This window comes from Echiichthys vipera (assembly GCF_963691815.1).
Source record: "Echiichthys vipera genome assembly, chromosome: 19".
In the NCBI taxonomy this organism is placed as follows: Eukaryota; Metazoa; Chordata; class Actinopteri; order Perciformes; family Trachinidae; genus Echiichthys; species Echiichthys vipera.
Window position 1 is genome coordinate 1,411,381 of NC_139844.1, and position 26,413 is coordinate 1,437,793.

The following is a 26,413-nucleotide window of genomic DNA, read 5'->3' on the forward strand; positions in this document are numbered from 1 at the left end:
GTACAGTGGGAGAAAATGAGGGTGTGAGTCGATCGACTTTAATAAAATTGAAACTTATCTGTTCTGTGAGATGAGTGAGTGACTGTAGTCACACCGCTTCTTAACCCGCCTGTAAGTTGTCAGGCGAGGGGCGGGGCCCTTTTAGACGGCAGGTTCTTTAACACCAGGCTTCAAGTTATAGACTAAGTGTCGGCACGTAAGCAGTCATCCAACCTGACAGACCAAAAGCCTACGTATGTGACCAGTGGAGAGACGTGTTGGCAGCTCCCGAGCGGTTCGATAACCTGTCTTCACCAGCTGACACAAATGTACTAAACCAAAAATAGTTTTCATATCGGCTCCATGGGAAGAAATCAATGGTGTTGACTTTATTTCTTCATGCAGCCCGTGAGGCAGCAGGTGACACACACATACTGAGGTGATCAGTCAACGTAGCCTAGATATGGTTCATTTGTTTAAAACACATATACAACGGAAGAAAACGGAGATGTGGGTCGAAAAATATTTAATAAAGTGGAAATGTATCTATTCTGTGAGGTAAGCAAGTGCCGACATTGACTTCTAAACATGCTCTACAGTACACACAGTACACACAAATCTCGTTTTGTTCTCGTGAACTCAATATCTTGTATCATCTCGTCTCGTGAGCTGAGGGTCTCGTCACAACCCTAAAGACAACATATGAGAACCTAGCAATACTGTAGAATATTAGTTGAACATTAACACTAAATCTAATTGAGAAACCACCAGGCACTTTGTTGGCACAGTGAAACAAAGAGAGTGAGGTGAGGAGGAGCATACTTGGGTGGTTTGAGGTCCCTGTGAATGAGAGCCTTTGGTTTCATGCCATGGAGATAAGCCACGCCCTGGGAACACTGAAAACACCAGCTCATGGCATGGGAAGCAGTGTAATAGGGGAGGGGTTCAGCACCATGCAGAACTGTGGACAAGAGAAGACAGTCACAACCATCACCACAGACAATAAACCTACAAAGGCACCAGGCAGAAAGTGGTGCTTCATGACATTGTCATACTCACCAACGTACACAAGCCTAAAGGACTTTACACACGGAGGCGTGAAAATAAACAACAGAAAAATGACCATACCCGCCTGCGAATATTTTGCATTAGACTATTCATACTGGCAGTGATGTGAATTTGCACCAATTGTTCAATAAAAAGGTTTTAAATTTTGTGCAGGCAGAGGAACGAAAACCAGGATCTTATTGACCCTGTAGACCCCTGCAGAATTTGAGTTCCCTCTGATAAACAGTTAGCAAACATACTTTGTTTCTAGGGCTTTTATTGTGAAGTAAATGAGTGGATAAAGAAATAGTATTAAAGTTTTCCCTCCTAATAGCGGACTATGGAACCTCTGTGTTTTTGTTTTTAAAATCCTCATTAGTATACAACACAACGTGATTGGTTTATGCCAGGGCTTTACCGAATAGTTCCAAGCTTAATCCATAACGTTGACATTTTAATATTAAATCAACATTTGAATGTCTTCAATGAGCTGCGAAGAAGAAGCAAACAACAGCAGAGAGACAGCTGGGAAAAACAGCGCGTAGAGCCAGCAATTTTCCACAATTACCTCAGCATTTTTTTTTAGCTTATAATCGTACCAAAGCATCATTTAAAAACCTCATCAGAAGATTTGAGTGTCAAAAAATTACATTCAGTACAGTCCTAGTTGAAGTCTTCATAATGTGAAAGCTAATCCACTTGATAAAAAATTACGTTGCTTCTCACCGCATATTTGTGTTCTGTGTTAAAGTACTGACAAAAAACACCAGTTGTATAGTAATAATAATAATAATAATAATAATGACATGAAAATGAATCACCCCAAAAAACTGAGTGTGAAGACCAACACTTACCACCTTTTTCCAATAACCCAATTTACATGAAGCCGGGACGTTGTGTAAAACGTCAATAAATACAGAATACAATGATTTGCAAATCCTGTTCAACCTATATTCAATTTAATACACTTCAAAGACAAGATATTTAATAGTCAAACTGATAAACTTCATTGTTTTGTTTTACAAATATTCACTCATTTTGAATTTGATGCCTGAAACACGTTCCAAAAAAGCTGGGACAGGGGCGTAAAAGACTGGGAAAGTTAATGAATGCTCCAAAACACCTGTTTGGAGCCTTCCACAGGTGAAAAGGTTAATTGGAAACAGGGATGGAGTGAGGTTCACCACTTTGTGAATAACTGCAACAAAATCAGAAAACTGGACTTTTAAACATCAGATCTCTGTCATCTAAAGCTGTATTAGTAAATGAGCTGATATCAGATAACCATATTGATGTACTCTGGCCTATTAATCAACCCTAAACCTAAACTAAATTATAATTCATTTGGAAGTCTTGTTCTTAAACTTTCACATTCAACCTGGAAAACTGTGCAGCCGATTATACTTGTTATAGTGTACTGTGTTCCTGGTCCGTACTCTGAATTTCTATCTGAATTCTCTATAGTTTCTCTCAAATTGAGTCCTTAAATCTGATAAAGTAATCATTGTAGGAGATTTTAATATAATAATAATAGCCTTAGTATTGCGTTTATCTCTCTATTAGATTCGATTGATCGATTGAGTGTGCATAAACCGCCTAACTGTTTGAATCACACCCTCAACCTTGTTTTGGCTTATGGTATGGAAATCAATGACGTAGTAGTCTTTTCACAGAATCCTATTTTATCAGACCATTATTTAATAACTTTTGAATTCATATTACAGGACTACTAACCTCCGGGCAAAGGTTTCTACACTAGATGTTTATCTGATAGTGCTGTAACTAGATTTAAGGAAGCAATTCCATCTGCATTTAATTTAATGCCTTATCCTAATATTCCAGATTCCTGTACTAACGTTAGTTTCTCTGAAATTGATCACCTTGTTGACAGTGTTGCAGGCTCACTGCGAACATAACTCGACTCCTTTGCTCCTTTAAAAAATAAGATAATGAAACAGGAAGTTAGCCCCGTGGTATAACTCACAAACCCGTGAATTAAAAAAGTATCGCGAAAATCGGAAAGTAAATGGTGCTCTACTAAATCTGAGGAATCTCGCTTAGTTTGGCATGAAAGTCGAAAAACAAATAGGAAGGCCCTCCGTAATGCCAGAGCAGCCTTTTACTCATCTTTAGAACAATCCTAAATTTCTTTTCAGCACTGTAGCCAGGCTGACAGAGAGCCACAGCTCTATTGAGCCATGTATTCCTATAACCCTCAGTAGTAACGATTTCATGACCTTCTTTAATGATAAAATTATAACTATCAGAGACAAAATCAACTCGCTTGGCACCAATTTTTCTTCAAACCCAGGAACCTTAGAAACAACTGTACGACCTGATGTACATTTGGACTGCTTTTCTACAGTTGACCATTTCGGCATCAAAGCCTTCTACTTGTCTCCTAGACTCTACTCCAACTAGGTTACTTAAAGAAGTGTAGCCTTTAGTTAGAACTCCTGTATTAGATATGATTAATATTTTTTTATCAGCAGGTTATGTACCACAGTCTTTTAAAGTAGCTGTAATTAAACCTCTTCTTAAAAAGCAGAGTCTTGATCCAGAGGTTCTAGCCAACTATAGACCTATATCTAACCTTCCTTTTCTCTCTAAGATCCTCAAGAAATTAGTCGCCAATCAGCTGTGTGACGTTTTAAATTATAATGAGTTATTTGAGGACTTGAAGTCAAGATTTAGAATGAATCCTAGCAATGAGACAGCACTGGTAAAAATTACTAATGACCTTCTAATAGCTTCAGACAAAAAGGACTTGTCTCTGTACTTGTTTTACTAGATTTTAGTGCAGCCTTCGACACTATTGACCATCGCATCCTGCTACATAGCAGGCATTAAGGGAACCGCATTAAGCTGCTTTAAGTTGTAATTATCAGATCGATCTCAATTTGTACATGTTAACGAAAAATCCTCCATGCACACTAAAGTTAGTCACAGAGTTCCACAGGGTTCTGTCCTTAGACCGATTCTATATTTCTAATTATCATTGTTATGCTGATGATACACAATTGTATTTGTCGATCAAACCAGAATAAAACGATCAGTTAGCTAAACTTCAAATGTGCATTAAGGAAATAAAAAGCTGGATAACCTGCAATTTTCTGATGTTACACTCAGATAAAACTGAAGTTATTGTACTTGGCCCCAGAGGCCCCTGAAACTCAACAGCTAAAGATATTGGCCCTCATTTATCAAACGAACGTACGGCAGAAAAACGTGCGTAGGACCATTTCCTGGCAAACTTCGGCATTTATCAATTGGGACGTGAGCGGGAGCTACGATCAAATCTCACATCAGGTCTGAGATCGTGTATGCAAATTTGAGCCTGTGTATTTGCGGTGCAGCACAGCAAAATCTGGCTGAAAATAATTAACAAACCTCAGCTGTCATTAAGCATAAGCAGTCACATATTAAGAACAGATCAAAACGGATTCTTAAAACGAATTACAAAAATTAAAAATTGTGGTTGGAGCAATTGATTGTACTCATGTGCGTCTGAAGGCCCCATCCATGAATGATTACGCGTTCATCAATCACAAAAACTACCACTCGATAAATGTACAGGTGATTTGTGATGCCAAGCTATGGCTTTTAAATGTGCCGGCCAGGTGGCCAGGGGGGGACACACGATTCTGTTATATTTCAAAACAGCTCGGCTCCAGCCCCCCACGACCCCGACAGGGACAAGTGGTTGAATATATATGAATGAATGAATGAATATGCTGGCGCGTGGCTGCAGAAAAGCGCACTGCAGAGCCAAAGTCATCTCTTCGGTAAGTGGCTACCCTCGATAAATTGCATTGAATCAAACAAGGTATCAGATGGTGACAAAGGTTATCCTCTAACGGAATACCTAATAACCCCGCTGGCAAACCCCGCTACAGAGCAGGAGCGCAGGTTCAACAGTGTGCACACATGCACACGGGTCACAGTGGAGCGCCGCTTCGGGTTGACTGCCTCCGTTATTCTTTTCCATACAGCGTTTTTATGGGCCCCTTTTATTCCACTCTTAAGACCGCCAAGAGCACATCTTTATTTTGCTCCATCTCAGATGTCAGGGTGCCGATCTGTGTGTAGGAAAAGTTTCTTTTCTAACCAGTGTTTCGGTGTTTGACCTCAGTGGGCGAGGCCTCCGAACCAGGAATATTTAAGGGCGTAACATGTTAATGACGATCGAATTCAGCCGCCGCATTTATCAAGGCCCGCTCATTCGTACGCCGAGATTGGTCAGATACGAATGTTTCATAAATCACACGTGTGTCCTGTCGTACAACCAAATCTGCGCTCAGATCTGCGCCCGTTTTCACATAAGATTGATAAATGAGGGCCACTGTCCCCATATTTAAGCTAAATCACCTTAGCCGTGCTTGTTTCTACTATTCTGCTCTATTAACTGCCATATTTACATTACTATAGATATTACTATAGTTACTGGAAGTGTGTCTGTCTCTGTCTTTGTCTCTCTCTGTCCAACTGTCCGTCTTTTCTCTCTTTCTCTCTCCTTTTCTTCCTCCCCAACCAGTCAAGACAGATGGCCGTCCTCCATACTTCTGGGTCTGTTCAACGTTCCGGCCTGTTATACGGAAGGTTTTCGTTGCCACCGTAGTCTACCGGGGAATTGTTGGGTCTATGTAAATCATAAATAAGTCATAGAGTGTGGTCTATACCTACTCTGTAAAGTGTCCCGAGATAATTTTTGTTATGATTTGGCACTATAAATAAAATTTAATTGAATTGAATTAACTGCTTGAGCAAATAGTCAAACAGTTTAAGAACGTTTCTCAACGTACAATTACAAGGAATTTAGAGATTTCATCATCCACAGTCCATATCATCATCCAAAGATTCAGGGAATCTGGAGAAATCTCTGCACGGCAGGGCCGAAACACAACATTGAATGCCGTGACCTTTGATCATTCTGTAACAGATAAAACCACGTGGGGCTTAGGAACACTTTAGAAAACCATTGTCAGTTAACATGGTTCATGGCTACATCTACATTTGCAAGTTAAAACTCCAAAAGCTAGACAGTGCCTATAGAAAGTCATCATACCCTTTTGAATTGTAAGTTTTAAAGCCTGAAATGATAATAAATGGGGAAAAAAATTCCAGTGTGATTTAGACATTTTGCCTGACATGTACATTTTTATTTTTTTAAATGTGTTAATGGACTTCCAGTTTAACTGTGATGGAGTAGACACGGGTTGAGTCTTGCTCCTGCAACTTTTAATAATTTCATATTTCAGGACCCCGGAAGTCACACAAATAGTAATATTCATCTCATTTGAAGAATACACCACCGAAATATGCCGACGCATGCGACCAGACAGACTGTAAAAAGACCAGGGGCTGAAGGCTAGCCCCGCAGACAAGGGAGGTGGCGAGATTAGCATGGCGGCCATTACTAACCTCTTGGAGATGCACCGCACAGCCCTCTCCACCAAGTTCAAAGCCTCCATTTCAATGCTCGAAGCAAAGCTGGACCACGTCCACACCACAGTGTCTGACCATGCTCAGTAGATAGGCTCCCTCGAGGTAAATGCAAATTTACAAGATGAACGTTTGCTAATGCTGGAGGCCTCCTATGCCACAGTAACAGAGAACAACACTAAGCTGCTGGCTAAAGTCAGGGATGGAGAAAACCTGATGATGAGGCTGTTGATTTTACCACAGATGAGCCACTGTCACCGCAGCTTTAGAAGTTACAGTCCTGACATCTCATCTCATCTCATCTTCAACCGCTCATCCGGGGACGGGTCGCGGGGGCAGCAGCTTTAGCAGGGGACCCCAAACTTTCCTTTCCCCACCCGTGCAGTAGCGCACAAGATCCCAATGGTTCCTCCTGCGAGTGGTGGGCCCACAGGATGGAAGTTTTGAACAGAAATCGCTAAATGGACATTTTAACACACTGTGGACATGTGGACTCGAGATCCAGTGTTTTTCGGATTTTTTTTAAATTCCTGTTTGTTTTTTTCATCTTTCTCTCCGTGCCTGCTTACACTACTATGTGAATTCAGATTATTTTTAATCGGCCTTCATGTCCGGTACTGGAAGCTCATCCACATGTGGATTTCAGTTGGTTATTATATATTTTCTGCACAACCTAATTTTATATCATCTTGGATGTTTATCACCCACCGCCACAGGGTTATCTGAAGCATTTTATTTTCTGTCGTAGGTGCAGCCTGGCATTTACCTGAGGCAACCTGCACCATTGCAGCATATGCATTCTGGTCTATTTATCTTGTTTGATGTGGAGATATGCCTCCATGGGCTGCCTGCAATAATGCATCCTGGCACCCTCTGCTGGCTGATTTAATTTATTTTATATGGCTGTCGGTTCAGAATCATAATTATTAATTTTTTAATATTATTATTTCCATGTGACTTCAAACTTATTATTATTGTCCCTACGGCTAATGCTGTAAAGACAGGTACTGGAGTGCGTCTGAATACTAAGGGAATGAACAAAGCGATCAAAATCGGTACGTTCCTGACAGGGTTACAGTACCATAAGGGGGATGTGATGTTTCTGGAGGAAGCGCGTCTGAAATCATCTGACACCCCACGTATTAAGAGGGCGTGGATGAGCCACCTATTCCACTCGAAATTTACAGATAGAGTTAGAGGGGCAGCTATAATCATTCATAAAAAGGTCCTGCTTGAGCCGATAAATGTAATCCTAGATACTGACGGCCGCTATGTCATAGTTTCGGGCACATTCAGAACACACCAGTGGTCTTAGTTTTGGTTTATGTGCCCAACTGGGACGATGACCAGTTTTTTAAAAGGCTATTTGCCAAAATCCCAAACGCTGATAGTCACTGCATTATCATGGGTGGAGGATGTGACTCCTACACAGGTTACGCTATCCAAATCAGCACACACAGTAAAAACATATGCATCACAGTTGGGAATTTCTGATCCTTGGAGGTTTAGAAATCCCCATAGTAAAGCTTTCTCCTTTTCCCCCCGATCTAGTTTTCATTTTGGAGAAATTTGGCTTTGATTCCAATTTTATTTTCTGTTTAATATTTCTGTATGCTTCTGTATATAACCCCCTCTGCATCTGTAAACATTGTCCGTTCAACATACTTCCCTCTCAAACGTGGGACCCGGCAGGGCTGTCCGCTCTCACCCTTGTTGTTCAACATAGCCATCGAGCTATTAGCCATCTGGCTTAGAAACCAGAATGAGTTTGAAGGCATCACTCGTTTTGGCCTGGTCCACATACTCTCCTTATATGCTGGTGACCTCTTATTTATTTCAAACCCCAGATCCTCCCTCCCTCCCCCCAGTTTTATAAATTCTGGATCAGTTGACAAGGGGTTCAAATTAAGAGATAAAATCTTCTTCCTGCTCTTTGCATTCTATGATTTGCTCACAGCTCCTCATAACTGCCCAGAAGTTCTCACCTAATCCGGTTGTCAGCAATATCATTAAAATTTGGATCCAGGTCAGGAAGCAGTATGGCTTGCAAAGGGCTTTGAACCCTTGCCCCAGTATTTAATAACTGTGCATTTCTCCCTTCTTGCACCGACCCTGTATTCTGTATATGGTCAGATAAGGGCCTCAGAACGCTTAACGACCTGTATGACAAAGGTGTTTTTCCGTCCTTTGCATTAGGCCTGCACGATTAATCGTTATAAAATCGCGATCTCGATTCACTCCTGTGCACGATTTCATTTTGAAATGACTTCGATTCTCATTTTATTTTACGAGCCGGCTACATCACAAACTCGTTCTGATATGAGCGCTCCAAAGTGCTGCAGGTTAACGTCAGCCTAGATTCTCAAAGCTCAGGCAGAGCGCTGCGCCTTTAAGTCACGTGTTTCACTCATGTGGCCGTGGCGAGAGGAGAGCGGGAGTTGGGAAAGCGCGCAGCATCTCCGAATTTAGTCTAGCGACACAGGACAAAAAATGGCTGATGAAAACCCTGTTCTTAGCGACGAAAATCAGGCAACTACATCTCAAACCGACCTCGTTCCGAAAAAAGGCTCGCATTCTGTGGTGTCGAAGTATTTCGGTTTCAAACAAGACGACGATGGTCAGTGTAATGTAATTTGCAAATCATGCTATGGCGTCGTTGCAGCACCGCAAGGTAATACCTCAAATCTTTACCAGCACCTCAAACGTCACCACAAAGTGCAGTATGATGAAGCCGAAAAAGTTAAGAGATCTGAAAGTCGTCCAACGCAGAGATCTATTTTAGAGACCTTCCACAATGCGACACCATATCCACAAAACTCCAGTAGGAGTAAAGAAATAACCGAGGCAATTGCTTACCATCTAGCAAAGGATATGGTTCCAATAAACACAGTAGAACGTGACGGATTTCGTAAGATGATCCATACATTGGACAAACGCTACTCGATACCCTCCCGTAACTATTTTTCATATGTTGTACTGCCAGCTATGTACAATAAAGTGAGGGCTGAAGTCCAGGCAGAAGTGCAGCAAGCGGATTATTTTGCGACAACAACTGATTTATGGTCTAGCCGAACGATGGAGCCATACATGAGCCTTACTGTCCACTTCATAACCGCTAATTTCACCATGAAAAGCAAGTGCCTACAAACGGCTTATTTCCCCGATGACCACACGGGCGAGATCTTGGCACAGGGACTGAGGGATGCCCTCGCATGTTGGAAGTTGGAAGAAGAGAAAATGGCATGTACAACAACGGACAACGGGTCAAACATCGTGAAGGCAATCTCCATCAACAACTGGACCAGGCTCCAATGTTTTGGCCATAGGCTACATCTGGCAATTGGTGAGTTGCTCTGTGTGTGTGTGTGTGTGTGTGTGTGTTGTACCAAGTTAGCCCCTCACCTGTATAACAGTGGTTCTCAAATGGGGGTACGTGAAGGCACTCCAGGGGGTACGGGAGATTTTGAAATAAACTTAAAAAGTAGCATCCATGTAAAAAAAAAAACGCTGGCCCTTTGAATGGACAGTTCCAGTATTAAAAAAAGATTTGTCAATCACACCGATCTCACCGGATTTCTCGTGTTTTTTTAAAAAAAAAATTACTGTAAATCTTGAACCATTTGCGCAATCGAGAAAAAAAAACCCAACGGTTTCTGAAGCAGACTCGCTGCGAGATATGCGGTCATTACGGTAATAGCAGGCAGAGCGTCTCAGCGGCTCCTAAAGAGACAGAGGCTGTTTCTGCCGGTGTATTTTTACATCAGGACTGACCTGGAAACAAGAGGCTAAAACAAATAACTACTGGGCCAATGTTTCCGTGCTTGTTGTTTTTTATGTTTACAGTTCATAGTTCATATTTTACATTCAAATTCTTTTATCAAGGTATATTCTGACTATTAAAGAGGCACTATGCAACTTTTTAGATCGCGCGAACGAGAAGAACGAACTGCTTTAAGAAAAGCGTTCTTCTCGTTCGCGCGAGACTTCCAGATGTAAACAAAGAGCGATCGCCTCCCCGCATTTAGCTGACGCTTTTATCCAAAGTGACTTACAGTAAGCAGTTGCTAAGCTTTAAGCCTTATTCAGTAAAAACCTCTGGAAATTAAATTCCGTTTTCTGTGTTTTTCTGTTATTACATCCTGTTTTAACATTTAACACTAACAGTACACAGAAAAGGTGAATTTTTCAGTCATATTTAGGATTGTGAATAATCGAAATGAATTAAAGAAACCTTGTGATTAATTAGATTTAAATTTAATATATATGTTTAAATAACATTTAAGGAAAATATAAGTATAACTTCAAATAATTAAATTTATATTCAGTACAGTAGGCTATTCAGATTCATTATCCTAATAAACCCAGAGTCTCCCCCGTTTCAGGATGGTTCAACCCAACCTGTCATGTCCTGTTTTAACCAAAAATGTTTTGCGCTGGTTATTACTGGGGGTTCTTGGCTGAAAAATATTTTACAGGGGGTACATCACTGAAAAAAGGTTGAGAACCACTGCTGTAGAACATATGCTACTACAAGTACTACAAATAATAATAATGATCATACTAAATAATTAATTAATTAAGTTATTTGTGATAGTGCAGACAAATAGTTTGTGTTATACTCATTCAGATTTGTTGTATTTTTCTTGTAGAAAATGCCATGAAAGATCCACGAATTGACCGTGTCACAGGCCTTTGCAGAAAGATTGTGAGCACTTTCAGTCACAGCTGGCTACGGAGGAGAAACCTTGCCATAGTCCAGAAAGAGCTCAAACTCCCAGAACATCAACTGAAAACAGAGTGTCCCACTAGATGGGGGTCAAGACAAGAGATGATCCGTAGGATCCTGGAACAGCTTCCAGCCATTTCACAGGTCTTCAATGATCGAAAGGTTAGACACCTAGTGCCCACATGGCAGGATGTGGAAGTCCTTGAGGCAATGAGCAACATCCTAAATCCACTGGCTGAATTCACCGATGCCCTATCCGGAGAACTATATGTCAGCATATCCTCTGTGAAGCCGGTTCTTTACCTTTTCGAAACCTCTGTTTTGGCTGTGCAAGATGATGACACAGAATTCACAAAATCTGTCAAGTCAAACATCCTGAAATATCTGCAAGAGAAGTACAGTGATCCCCAAACTCAGGATCTACTCGACATGGCCACAACTCTTGACCCGAGGTTCAAGATGAACTACGTCATTGAGGAGAAGAAAGCCAAAGTGAGAGAGAGACTGACAGATGAGATGGCTGGCATTACTTTAGCTATGGTAAGGTCACTGTCACATTGCAATACTATTGTCTACTCCTGGACTGTTGTGATGCATTATATTACTTAATATTGATTTGGATTGTTAATTTATTTTCCAGCAAAATCCCCAGCCAAATGCAGCACCCCCCCCTGAAGAAGGGCTGAAAGACCCTGGGAAGTTTCTTCAAAGCAGCACAAGGCCATGACCAGTTCTCTTCTCTAGAGCATGCAGTATCCACAGAGCTGGAGGCATATCTTCTGACATGCAACATTGACAGTGAAGATGACCCCTTAATCTGGTGGCGGCAAAATAGCAATGCTTATCCACGGTTGTCTGTGTTGGTTAAGAAATACCTTTGCATTCCAGCTACCAGCTCACCTTCTGAGCGGCTGTTCAGTACAGGGGGCAACATTGTGACATGTCATCGTGCATCACTAAAGCCAGAGCATGTTGACAGGCTGGTGTTTCTGGCCAGGAATCTTTAATAGCCATATTCAGGGTCACATATATCGTGTGAGAGGCCTATGTCTCCACGAAAAAAATAATTTAATTTACTGTTTTGTAATGGCCAATTTAATATTAATTTACTTTTGTCACTGACACCTTGGTAGATTGGTAACCTGTGTTTTATTTATGCTTATTTATGTTACAATTTTTAGAGCCTACTTGAATAGCCAATTGAATGTGGGTTTTTTTGGGGGTTTTTTTACATTGAAGCCTTCATTTGCAGGTGTTTAGTGTTGGTTCAAGAAATATTCAACTAAAAGGCCAGCAATTAAAGTTATTATGATGTTGATGTTGTATTATGATACTGTTTGATACTGCACCATGGCCACAGTGGTCAGTATGCACTTTATTTTCTTTTACGTTCATTGAAGCCTTTGTTTACAGGCTTGTGCCAATAAAATCTATGTTTGGTACCGTCAATTTGTTGTTTTTTCATGGTTCATGTGTGCAGTAAACTTTACACTTAGTGAGGGGGAAAAAATCGTGCCAGAGAATCGTGATATCAATTCGAAGCTAAAAAATCGTGATTCATATTTTTCCCTGAATCGTGCAGGCCTACTTTGCATTTATGTCGGACAAATACAGCCTGCCATATAACAGGTACCTTCAAATGAGACATTTTATCCAAAAGCAATTCCCACATTTTCCGAACCGCCCCCCTGAAGCTGAGATGGACCTATTCTTGTCTCTCAACATACAACACAAATGACTGATACCTGTCATTTATAATAAGATTGCTCTTTTGGGCCCAGTCCACACTGTATCATCTTAAAATGCATGGGAGAAGGATTTGGGGGTTGACATTACTGAGGTCCAGTGGAGGGACATTCTAAAACTGGTCCACTCATCCTCAATTTGTGCCAGGCACGGTCTATTACAGTGGTAGGTGCTTCATAGAGCCCATTTCACCAACGCTAAATTGGCTAAGATATACCCTTGTCGCAGTGAAGCTTGTAACTGCTGTAAGAAGTCCCAAACGGACCGCACACACATGTTCAGGATGTGCCCAAAGCTTGCAGAATTTGGGTCTGATATATATGAAACCCTAAAACAGGCTTAACACAATGACAACACAACAACACAGTGCTGATTTTTTTTTCTCTCTCCTCCACTATCCTCTTTTGTCCTCTTCCTCCCTTCCTGTAACTAGAGTCATCCTGTTATGTCTGTCTTATTGTATGTATGATGTTGTATATTTATGAACGGGGTGATCGTTTCTATCTTGCTGTACTTGTTACAGTGACAATAAAGCATTCTGTATGACTTGACTTGCGATGACATGTATAGCCGCATGTCATCATTCCGTCGCTGGCTGTCTGGATGGTGCCCGGTAAATAATGTGGGCTTCGTAGATAATTGGCAGTCTTTCTGGGGAAAACCTGGTCTTATTAGGAGAGATGGTATTCATCCTACTTTGGAGGGTGCCGCTCTCATATCTAAGAACCTGGACGCAGTTGTTAGCGGTCTAAAACCATGACAACCCAGTGTTGGGATCAGGAAGCAGAGTCGCAGTTTAATACACCTCTCTGCGCTGCCCTTATCGCAGGTGCCCAGGAAGCAGAGTGGCAGTCTTACACACCTCTCTGCGCTCCCTGTGGAGCATTTTCCAGCTCAGTTTAGTATACAAACACTGTCTGCCCCACGATCATTTAAATTAAACAGATCAAAAATGAACAGAAGAGGAGCTATAAAGAAAAACTTGATACAAATCAACGCAAAATCTGCGACAATGCAACAATATCAGAAAATAAAATGTGGACTTTTAAACATTAGATCTCTCTCATCTAAAGCTGTATTAGTAAACGATCTGATATCAGACAACCATATTGATTTACTCTGTCTGACCGAAACCTGGCTGCGTCCCGAAGAATATGTTAGCCTAAATGAATCCACTCCTCCCAGTCATATTAATACTCATATTTCTCGAGGCAGTGGTCGAGGAGGAGGCGTTGCAGCTATTTATAATTCAGGCCTATTAATAAACCCTAAACCTAAACTAAATTATAATTCATTTGAAAGTCTTGTTCTTAGTCTTTCACATTCAACCTGGAAAACTGTGCAGCCAATTATATTTGTTATAGTTTACCGTGCTCCTGGTCCGTACTCTGAATTTCTGTCTGAATTCTCAGAGTTTCTGTCAAATTTAGTCCTTAAATCCGACAAAGTAATAATTGTAGGTGATTTTAATATTCATGTGGACAGCGATAATAATAGTCTCAGTATCGCGTTTATCTCTCTATTAGATTCGATTGGTTTTAGTCAGAGTGTACCTAAACCTACTCACTGTTTTAATCACACCCTCGACCTTGTTTTGGTTTATGGTGTGGAAATTGATGACTTAATAGTCTTTCCACAGAATCCTATTTTATCAGACCATTATTTAATAACTTTTGAATTCATATTACAGGACTACTCACCACTGGGTAAAAGTGTCTACACCAGATGTTTATCTGATAGTGCTATAACTAAATTTAAGGAAGCGATTCCATCTGCATTTACTTTAATGCCTCATCCTAATATTCAAGACTCCTGCACTAACGTTAGTTTCTCTGAAATTGATCACCTTGTTGAAAGTGTTGCAGGCTCTCTAAGAACAACACTTGACTCTGTTGCTCCTTTAAAAAAGAAGATAATAAAACAGAGGAAGTTAGCTCCGTGGTATAACTCACAAACCCGTGAATTAAAACAAATATCGCGAAAGTTGGAAAGTAAATGGCGCTCCACTAAACTGGAGGAATCTCACTTAGTTTGGCAAGAAAGTCTTAAAACCTATAGGAAGGACCTCCGTAATGCCAGAGCAGCATATTACTCATCTTTAATAGAGGAGAATAAGAACAATCCTAGATTTCTTTTCAGCACTGTAGCCAGGCTGACAGAGAGCCACAGCTCTATTGAGCCATGTATTCCTATAACCCTCAGCAGTAACGACTTCATGACCTTCTTTAATGACAAAATTATAACTATAAGGGACAAAATCAACTCGCTTGGCACCAATCTTTCATCGAACCCAGGAACCGTACAAACTGTACGACCTGATATATTCTTGGACTGCTTTTCTACAGTCGACCTTAACAAATTAAACTCTACTATTTCAGCATCAAAACCTTCTACTTGTCTTCTAGACTCTATTCCAACTAGGTTACTTAAAGAAGTGTTACCTTTAATTAGCACTCCTGTATTAGATATGATTAACATGTCTTTATCAGCAGGTTATGTACCAATGTCTTTTCAAGTAGCTGTAATTAAACCTCTTCTTAAAAAGCCCAGTCTTGATCCTGAGGTACTAGCCAACTATAGACCTATATCTAACCTTCCTTTTCTCTCTAAGATCCTCGAGAAATTAGTTGCCAATCAGTTGTGTGACTTTTTACATAATAATGAGTTATTTGAGGATTTCCAGTCAGGATTTAGAGCAAATCATAGCACTGAGACAGCACTGGTGAAAATTACTAACGACCTTCTAATAGCTTCAGACAAAGGACTTGTCTCTGTACTTGTCTTACTAGATCTTAGTGCTGCCTTCGACACTATTGACCATCACATCCTGCTACACAGACTAGAGCATCTGATCGGCATTAAAGGAACCGCACTGAGCTGGTTTAAGTCATATTTATCAGATAGATCTCAGTTTGTACATGATAATGACAAATCCTCCATGCACACTAAAGTTAGTCACGGAGTCCCACAGGGTTCTGTCCTTGGACCGATTCTTTTCACCTTATATATGCTTCCCTTAGGAAATATAAGGAAGCACTCCATTAACTTTCATTGTTATGCTGATGATACACAATTATATTTGTCGATCAAACCAGAAGAAACCCATCAGTTAGATAAACTTCAAATGTGCATTAAGGAAATAAAAAGCTGGATGACCTGCAATTTCCTGATGTTAAACTCAGACAAAACTGAAATTATTGTACTTGGCCCCAAAGGCCTCCGAAATTCAATAGCTAAAGACATTGTTACTCTGGATGATGTTGTGTTGTCCTCCAGCACCACAGTAAGGAATCTGGGTGTTATTTTTGATCAGGATATGTCCTTCGATTCTCACATAAAACTAACAACAAGGACTGCATATTTTCACCTGCGTAATATTGCAAAAATTAGGAACATTGTGTCTCAGAAAGATGCAGAGAAACTTGTTCATGCATTTGTTACTTCTAGGCTGGACTATTGCAATTCCTTATTATCAGGCTGCTCCCATAAGTCTGTTAAGAGTCTCCAGTTGGTCCAAAATGCTGCAGCTCGTGTACTAACTAAAACAAATAGAAGAGAACATATTTCTCCTGTATTAGCTTCTCTGCACTGGCTACCTGTAAAATCTAGAATAGAATTTAAAATCCTTCTCCTTACGTACAAAGCTCTTATTGGTCAGGCTCCGTCGTATCTTAAAGAGCTCATAGTACCGTATCACCCAACTAGATCTCTGCGCTCTGAGAATGCAGGGCTACTCGTCGTTCCTAGAGTCTCCAAAAGTAGATTGGGAGACAGAGCCTTCAGCTACCAAGCTCCTCTCCTGTGGAACAAACTCCCAAATGTTATTCGGGAGGCAGACACTGTCCCCATATTTAAGAGTAAACTTAAAACTTTCCTTTTTGATAAAGCTTACAGCTAGGGCTTACGATGAGACTTTATTCTGCTTAATTATGCTGCTATAGGCCTAGTCTGCCGGGGGATAATACTTTTCCTGATACTCTGAGCTTCTCTCCTCTCTGTCTGAATCATTCATGTCCCATCAATGCATGTTACTGATTCAGCTTCTTCCCCGGAGCTGTTTGTGCTTTGTCGTCTCGCAGGTCTCTGCTGATCGTGGTGGTGCTTGCTGCCATGGTCCTACATGACGCTTCCTGCTGCTATTGTCACTGTGACTCATATATACTATCACTAGTTTAATAAACTATAAAATTTGTAGCTGTATCGTAGCTGCTATTGCCACTACTCATCATTGATCATGTTTGCCACCATAATTATTATCATTTTAATATTCTGTCACCTTAGCTGTGCTTGTTTCTACTATTCTGTTGTATTGACTGCCTTAACATATACGTTATATTCACATTACTATAAATATTATAGTTACTGTTAGGCTTTGCTTGCATCTCTGGAAGTGTGTCTGTCTGTCTCTCTCTGTCCATCTGTGTGTCTTTTCTCTCTTTCTCTCTCCTTTTCTTCCTCCCCAACCGGTCAAGACAGATGGCCGTCCTCCACAGAGCTGGGTCTGTCTGACGTTCCTGCCTGTTATAGGGAAGGTTTTCGTTGCCACTGTACTCTACAGAGGAATTGTTGGGTCTATGTAAATCATAAATAAGTCATTGAGTGTGGTCTTTACCTACTCTGTAAAGTGTCCTGAGATAACTTTTGTTATGATTTGACACTATAAATAAAATTGAATTGAAAAATTGAATTGAATTGTATCTGTATGTCCTCGAGTGGCCTAGTCAGAGCCCTGACCTAAATCCTAAAGAGCATCTGTGGATGGACTTGAAGAGTCTATCCATCGCCGCTCACCACAGAATTTGACTGAACTTGAACAGTTCTGCAAAGAAGAATTGGGAAATATTTCCCAATCTAGGTGCACCAAGCTGGTAGAGACATATCCAAACTAGAGATGTCACCATACCAAAAATTCAGTAGTCAAAATACGAGTTAAATTACACGATTCTCAATGCCAATTCGGTACCACGATTAAAAATAAAATGACTTTCTAAGATCCCATTTACTTAAATATGATCTTCTTTATTAGCAAATTATCAAAAAAATAGAATGCCATTTCTATAACAGACATACAGAATATAAAATAATTAAGGTTCATACACAGTAGGGGTGGAACGGTTCACAAAATCCACTGTTCGGTTCATATCAGAGTTTTCGGCTCACGGTTTTCGGTTCAGTTGTATTTTTCTATTTCTTTTGGATTCTAAAAATACCATGTATCAGATCTATAGCCTAATAATTAGATATTTATTTTAATCAGATATTCTTGAGGAAATGCCATTAAAGTGCAACAAGCTTGTCAAAAAACAATCCTTGTTAAACAAACCTGTTAACCAAAAGTTTTCACTTAATTATTGGACTAAAGTACAAGTTTGAGACTCTTGTCTTTTACTTGAGTATTTTATTGACATGCTCTTTTATACTTCTCCACTACAAATCAGTGGAATCATTCTACTTTTTACTCCACTGCATTAAACTGATTACCTCCATCATGGATAATCCTCTCCACCCTCTCAAACTCACACTGGTCAGACAGCAGAGCACGTTCTCCAGAAGGCTGCTTCAGCTTCACTGTCGTAGCAACAGATACAGGAAATCTTTCCTGCCACAATCCATCACTGAATATAATAACTCTCTCACCTCTGCCTGATAGAGAACTCTGGTCTCTCTACTGTTTTGTTGTATATATTATTGTTGTTATAGTATATTTTGCATATTTTGTTTTGTTGTATATATTATTGTTGAGTGTTTAAAGCACACTGTGCATTGTATATATACACTATGTATACATTGGATTCTATCTATGTTAGGTACATATTACACATTATTTGCTGACCCACTACTGCTGTTACAAAATAATTTCCCAGTCTGGGATCATTAAAGTAATTCTATTCTATTCTACCTCAGTTACTAGTTACTTTACCAGGCTTACATGTACATATGAAACATTAGTTTATTCATCAAAAACTGGACTGACAAAAATGAACATAACATAAATGCAGAGTAACATGATTCTTCAGAAAATGCCTTATCAACTTATCCTCTTTACACACCGATATGGCTGCAGAGTTAGCACAGGCTTCACAGTGACAGAAACTAAAACTTCTCTGTCCATTCTCTGGTGAACTGATGGTTTTCTGTGACAACCTTTCCTCTTAAAGTAGAAAGAGACATTGCGGTGGTGATTTAACCACAGATTTAACCAGACAGAAACGATTGAGAACAACAACAACAACAACAGCAGAGCTTAGCGAGCTGCTGCCAAGAGGATTCAGAAAACCACAAAGAAGAGCGTAGCGGGAGGGTGCATAGCGTTGTGTCTGTAGGAGCGCGTGGATCAAGTCTCCCAGCGTGGCAGGATTTGACACGCTGACATGGATACGAGAGAGGACAGCGGTCATAAAAGCTTACACTACGTTGCACCTCATAAACCGGTAAACCTATGTCTATGTAAATCATAAATAAGTCATTGAGTGTGGTCTTTACCTACTCTGTAAAGTGTCCTGAGATAACTTTTGTTATGATTCGACACTATAAATAAAATTGAATTGAAATTGAATTGAATTGAAATATTGACAAAAACTATTTCACTTGAATGTTGTAAGGCAAAATGTGTAAATCAACCTGCATAAATATTTTTTTATGTATCATCATTTCAGGCTGTAAAACCAAAAAAGTGACTATTTCAAAAGGGTATGATGACTTTCTATAGGCACTGTTTATTAACAACACCCAGAAACACCATCTGCTTCTCTGGGCTCAAAGTGTGCTGTGGTCTGATGAGTCCACATCTCATATTGATTTTGGAAATCATGGACGTTGTGTCCTCCGGGCCAAAGAGGAAAAGGACCATCCAGAATGTTATCAGAGCAAAGTTCAAAAGCCAGCATCTGTGTTGGTATGGGGGTGTGTTAGTGCCCATGGCATCATGTGTAACTTTTTTTTAGGGACGTCCCTGCTTTTCTCAGCAAGACAATGCCAGGACACATCCTGCACGTGTTCCAACAGCGTGGCTTCGTAATAAAAGAGTGCAGGTACTAGACTGGCCTTCTGCAGTCCACACCTCTCTCCCAGACCGGCTTATGAAGAACAAAAGACAACAACGGAGACCCTGGACTGTTGAGCAACTGAAGTCGTACATCAAGCAAGAATGGGAAAGAATTATCCTACAACAACTCAACAATTAGTGTCCTCAGTTCTCAAACACTTACTGAGTGTTGTTAATTGGAAAGGTGATGTAACAGTGGTAAACATGCAACTGTCCCAGCTTTTTTGGAATGTGTTGCATGCATCAAATTAAAATGAGTGAATCATTTAAAAAAAAAACAATAAAGTTTATCAGTGTGAACATTAAATATCTTGTCTTTGTAGTGCATTCAATTGAATAAAGGTTGAACAGGATTTGCAAATCATTGTATTCTGTTTTTATGTTTGTTTTTCACAATGTCCCAATTCATTGGAATTGGGGTTTGTAATTGCAGGAGTGAAAACTGAGAACACATCGTTGAAAAACAGTATTCCCAACTCAATTGAATGAAATCAATGTTATGGTGCCATACTGCAGTAGAGAGATCACAATGTGGGATTTACATCTTGAAACAACTAAAACTTGCCAATCTGAACCTCTTGGGAATAAAAGCTATTCCAACCACTGATGTCTGTAACCAAATAAAAGATCTACACACATTAATTACCTGCAAGCAGAAAAGGCTCTAACTTCATGTATAAAACAATACAATATAAATGATTTATTCCAGTTTATTAAAACTGTGTCCTTATTTTTGTAGATTTGGCAATCAACTCCTCAAATCCGTAACAATCTGGGGTCAATAGCTCATATTTCTGGATTTCGGGTGTAGCCAGCTTATATCTGGACCAAGACTTCCTCTTCCAAGCCATGGTCATTGTTCATAACAGAGTTGAAGTTGAGAGACGGTGTCTCTATAAACAGATATCTGCATATAAATGCAGATAAATAATAACAAAAAGCTAATGAAAAGCCAAATCTGCATCAAACCATGAAACACATGGTTTCCTTGATGCATGACGTTTTTTCTCCACAGACTGTTCACCTGCATGCAACCAAGCCTTCCCAGACATGATTGATAAATCCTACTTGGACTACGACTGGAAACTATAACACCCAAAACGTGTCCGATTCTACATTCCTATGGAGAATCGGCTTATAGAGATTTAGACCAGAGTATGCCCTACTTATTAAACAGAAAGTAACAATCTTGACCTTCTATGAGGCTTAATTTTTCTGAAACACTGGCACATATTTCTCTTTGAGACATTATAATATTGCTGCATATAAGGGCTGAACGATATGGCCAATATAATCCAGATATTTTTTACACTCAACAAATGAAAAATACTGAGTATGTTCTCATTTTAGTAACACCTTAATGCAAAATATTAACTCAAAATATTTCACATCAGTTCTTTGGAATAATTTGAGCTAGTATATGCCATAGATGACCACAAGTAATTTTTTGCAGGTCAAAGTAAAGCCTCAAGTCTTTGAGGGAACGTTCGGGTCAAGTCTCAAGTCTCTGAGGGGCAAGTCCAAATCAAGACTCAAGTATCTGAGGGCAGCAGCAAGTCCTAATCAAGTCTCTTATGGTTTTAATAAATAATAAAATAGAGTTGAAGTGTAACCATATTGTATAATTACACAAAGTCCCAACTAATGACAGCTTATAATCTACTGTAAGTAAATAAATTCTGCTTTACCTGGAACTAATTACAGACACACCTGAAACTCCAGGTCCTGCTCTTATTGGATGATTTTAAAGACGTTCGTGATTATGATCGATTTTGACATATATTCCCTCTTTCCACTTGTTCTTCGATATATTTTTATTGTATTATTGTCATGTATTTTGTATTGGCTGCTGTTTGTCAGAAACGTTAGTCATGCTGCGGCCTGTCTTTGCCAGGGCACTCTGAAAAAAGAGATTTTTAATGTCAGTGAGCTCCTTTTTAATGTCAGTGAGCTCCTGAGCAAATGACTGAGCATGCAAACAGTGGGAGGGACAACAGGGCGGCTTCTCATGTATATGCAAGGCTGTGTGCATTCCCCTACTAGCAACGCAGAACAGATTCTGACATCTGTAATGTAACCGGATTGTTCAGTAGTGTACATGCAGACTCACCATTATACAATGACCCGCCTTCAGCATATTCCATCACAAGGCAGACCTGGGGGGGGGGGGGGGCATCAGACAGAAACTCAACCAGACAGACAACACACTCAACACTCAAGCCTATATTGAGGCACCATTACTGGTGATTGTGCTGATGTGGCTGTGTAGTTTAGAGAGCAACATATAAAACATTCCCGTTAACTTACTGGATTATTGCAAGAGCCATACAACTTCACAATGTTGGGGTGATTCACACGTGAAAGTTGCCGGAGCTGGAGATAAAGAGAAAACATTGCACACATTACACCTGCTTCGTGCTTTTCAACAGAAAACTATTTACCTCCCAGTCTGTTATTATAAGTATTCTGCCCTGCTACTACTGAAGGCACTGATGGGAAGTAGCAGAATCAACTGGTAATATTAGCTAGATCTTGACAGTGTGTGTCAACTAAACATGTTGCATTGAAGGAAACTGTAGTAAAGACAATTACAACAGTACCTCAACAATAAAGGCTTTCCTTTCAGATTCACTCTCAATGGTCTTGATTGCAACATCTTTGCCTTTCCATTTGGCTTTGCAAACAACCCCGAAGGCTCCTCTCCCCACCACCTGAACATGGATAATTAACGTGAAAGTTACTCCAAGATAAACGTCTACATCTTTGGGCGAAATTTATTCTGTTTCAGGGTCATGGTGAGCAGACCACACAGATAAACAGAACCTACCTCCTCAACTTCAATATCCTCATAATTGATTTCTTCAAACGGATATCCATGAGGTGTTTCAAGTATATCGGCGGATGGTAACGTTAGAGACATTACTTACTAACGTTAGCTAGAAGTTAACTTACTGAAAACAGAGCAAATTACAGACAAAAAGAACATGGACGTTAACGTCTATTCACGATTGAATTAAGCACAAGGATGCGCAAACTTGATCCTAGACATTTATCACGATGGCATTATTGAAGCACTGACGAGTCATTAACCAGGGACATGGCCAAGTAACAGAATACATAACGTTAGCTAAATATACTTTAAAATAGGATAGCAAGGTTACACATCCTGTCAAAGAAGATTCATCGGCTTAATATTATCTTTCTGTCAGCTAGAGTATGATGCACTCAACCAAATGGCTAACCGTTGAGCTAGCAGCGAACTGTAGCCTCACTAGTAAAACTGTCACTGAGATGTAAGAGTGCTCACATTTAGCTTCCGACACACGTAATATAGGTGTATAGCATCAGTAAAGACCAGTGCTGACCATATGAAACATAAACATATCATAATTGAAAGTCAAAATAAGCTACCCAAGGCCTACAGTGTATTAGCCAGCCAGTTTGCGTTAGCTGGTTAGCCTGGTTGCTAACGCTAGCTACCGGGACTTATTAGCTTCAACAATCCAACCCTACGCTGTTGACTTGTCACCAGTGCCGGCTCTGTGGACATCGGGATTTTGCTATTAATGTACGGAAAAAAGAGGAATAACGTCCATTTTTAAAAATAGTCTTTCTCTATCCACTTGACAGCCAGACATAACTTTTTCACAACTCGTCTAGCTGGCTTGCAAGGATTGTATTTTAATTGTACGCAGGAGCAGCTCCATCAGGAAGTGTGTGCGCACTGCAACTGTGTCCCCTGCTCACTGAATTCGAGACCAACTCAACCTTAAGAAAAGGAAAGGCTCTCTTTCGACTTGTTAATTTTTTAAGTGGAACTAATTCCAACTAATTTATATACGTTAGATAGTTTTAACTTTAGGGCTTCCGTATTCCGCATTTAACTATGATAAAGCATCATATATAAATCGTTCAAATGATCTTCTATGACGATGGAGATTTTTTAACATTAAGTGTTTATCTTTGTCACAATATAATTAAAGTTTTATTATTGCTCACTGTGCACGTATATCATTTAAATAAAAAAAGATTTAGCATGCGTTCACATTATTATCAATTTAACACAGATGACACACAATGAAAGGATGTTGCAGACAAGCCCCAGGTTAATTCTAGGTGGGGAGGGGATCTGAAAAAGATCCCTAACAGTTAATAACAAAGAAATCGCTGATGAAACGTTATTTTTCCAACATTTTTAAAGGCTATAACAGAATATATTCCCCAAATCGATGACAACAATAAATAAAAAAACATGTGAAGATGGAATAACAGTCACAGAACTTGATGCAGTAATAGTACGCCACTCAAAAAAGCTCCCTGACTCAGACGAACTCATTGGAAACCTTTATAGACACTTCTGGGAAGATACAGTATGTAAGGACATAACTATACCAAGCCTTCTTAGAAATGTCCAGGACATGTATTATTATTTAATACAGACTTTGATATTATTAAACTTCCTGTGTCATTATCAGAATTCCACAAACAGATATTGATGTACTGGGAAATGTTATATATACATAATATCTCATCTCATACTACTATAATCTGGAACAACAGATATATATTGTACCCAAATAAGTCCTTATTTTACAAAGACTGGTTTGAGAATAATATATGGTCTGTAGTCGATTTAATGGATGAAAGGGGTCGCTTATTAGGCTACGATCAGTTCTGCACTAAACACGACTTCATCTCTTCGAAATCAGACTTGAATGCATAAAGCACTACCCAACAAATTTATATTTCTAACACAAAATATTATGACCCATGAACCTATACAGCCGCAACTGGCCCGGCTTACAATTCAGGAAATCTGAATTCTGGACAGAAAATGTAACATTGTACAAGTGTATCAATATACAATATCATAATACATAACAATATAACACTGAGAGGGGCCTTTCTGCTGCATAAGTGCTTTGAGTATTGCTACTTTGAATACTATGAGGACTCATGCACGCACACCTTCCATATCTGAACAAGTGCGTCGGAAAACAATGTCAATATGTAAAAGAAGAGAAGATTCCTGCTCATTGTGCTATTTACTTATAATAAACTTTATTAAATTATATTATGTTTCAGTACCTAGACCTCTAAAATGTTGTAGCCTACTATTTAATTAAGTACATTTCAGTAATCTTCTATCCTGATACTTTGAATACCAAAAGATCTGAATACATTTTGACACTATTTTTTTTTCTTCCTGTCAAGAGTCAGTTCTATCAGTACCTTCCTCTCTCCCTTTTTGTGTGAGTTTGTCTCCCTCTGTCTGTGTTTCCCTGCATGTGTGCTTTCCTCTTGTTTCTGTCACCTAGGTCCGGGAGGCGTTCCCCCAAGCTGCAGCCTGTTACGCTGATCACCTGGTCTACTACTTATACCCTGAGCTGACAGGCATGCAGCGCCGGACCGTTGTATTCCTTTATTGGTAAAACTATCCCCCCCGGATTGGCATTCCTTTTCTCGTTGTGGTTATCAAGCTCCCCGTCGTTATGTATATTCTAATCGTGTTTGTTTTCTGTTTTCTCCGTAGTTTGCCGTGTTCCTGTTTCCTCGTCCGTCTCCCCGATCTTCCAACACAGTCTCACTCCCAACGCGTCAAAAACTGACGATTGGTCAGGGGCCTTTGGCGTTAGTTACGGACTAAAAAGGTCTCCTTAAACGTACAAACCCGACGCAGAGGGATTTCAACTCATTCCAATGTAAGCCCGTCCGCGGCGATATTTGAAGCTTATGGCTCTCCTTAAACGTCCATATTTGAAGTTTTGGGCTCTCCTTAAACGTCCATATTTGAAGCTCAGGGACGTCCTTAAATGAGTTGAAAGCCCCCTGCGTCGGGTTTGAATGTAGGCAGGACGTATGCCTCTTTTCGCATGTGTCCATGGTGCATTGTGGGTCTATTTGATTACATCTTTTTTCATCGCTTGACACTCGGGACTATTAAAGGTAAGTAGCTAGTAATAAATAGTGCTAAAAACGATTTGAGAACGATCAAATGTGTAAATCATTGCATTCTATGTCCTTTTCACCGTCTATTAATGTAATAGAAACTAGATTATCGGCTGTATAATGTTTTAAGAGCTCAGTTAACATTCATTTAACTAGGCAATAAAGCTAGTCAGCTAGCGCGGACAACCGCTAACGTGATATTTCACTTTGATGATGCTTTGTATAAATATCCGTTTTCACAATAGCTAATATTAATTGAAAGAGATCGCTCATCGTTATTGTTTTAGGTGTTTAACGTTATATGCGTTTACACGCTCCCAATTAGTCTTACGTTACATGAAATGGTAAGCTAAAATGATATGTATTTTAGATTTAATCTTTTCTTTAAATCAGGCTGTCTAGTTGAGATCAAAATATATTTTTAGACACCCTAGATTACGTAAAGACACGTACAGGTGCAAAGCCAGGAATACATAAAA

The 26,413-nt window shown here is 39.8% G+C and overlaps 1 protein-coding gene across 2 annotated transcripts in view; it reads right to left on the minus strand.

Moving 5' to 3' along the window:
* Window positions 1-23,682, minus strand: part of map3k7 (mitogen-activated protein kinase kinase kinase 7) — a 62,701-nt gene extending 39,019 nt beyond the window's left edge. For both annotated transcript variants that reach the window (XM_083934112.1, XM_083934111.1), the window contains exons 1-6: window positions 23,499-23,682; window positions 22,813-22,936; window positions 22,586-22,696; window positions 22,293-22,358; window positions 22,096-22,141; window positions 802-940 (exon numbers count right to left, since the gene is read on the minus strand). In XM_083934112.1, the coding sequence (XP_083790238.1) occupies window positions 802-940; window positions 22,096-22,141; window positions 22,293-22,358; window positions 22,586-22,696; window positions 22,813-22,905 (455 nt within the window). In that variant the 5' untranslated portion in view covers window positions 22,906-22,936; window positions 23,499-23,682. The remainder of the gene's footprint in view (window positions 1-801; window positions 941-22,095; window positions 22,142-22,292; window positions 22,359-22,585; window positions 22,697-22,812; window positions 22,937-23,498) is intronic.
* Between the last annotated feature and the right edge of the window lie 2,731 nt (window positions 23,683-26,413).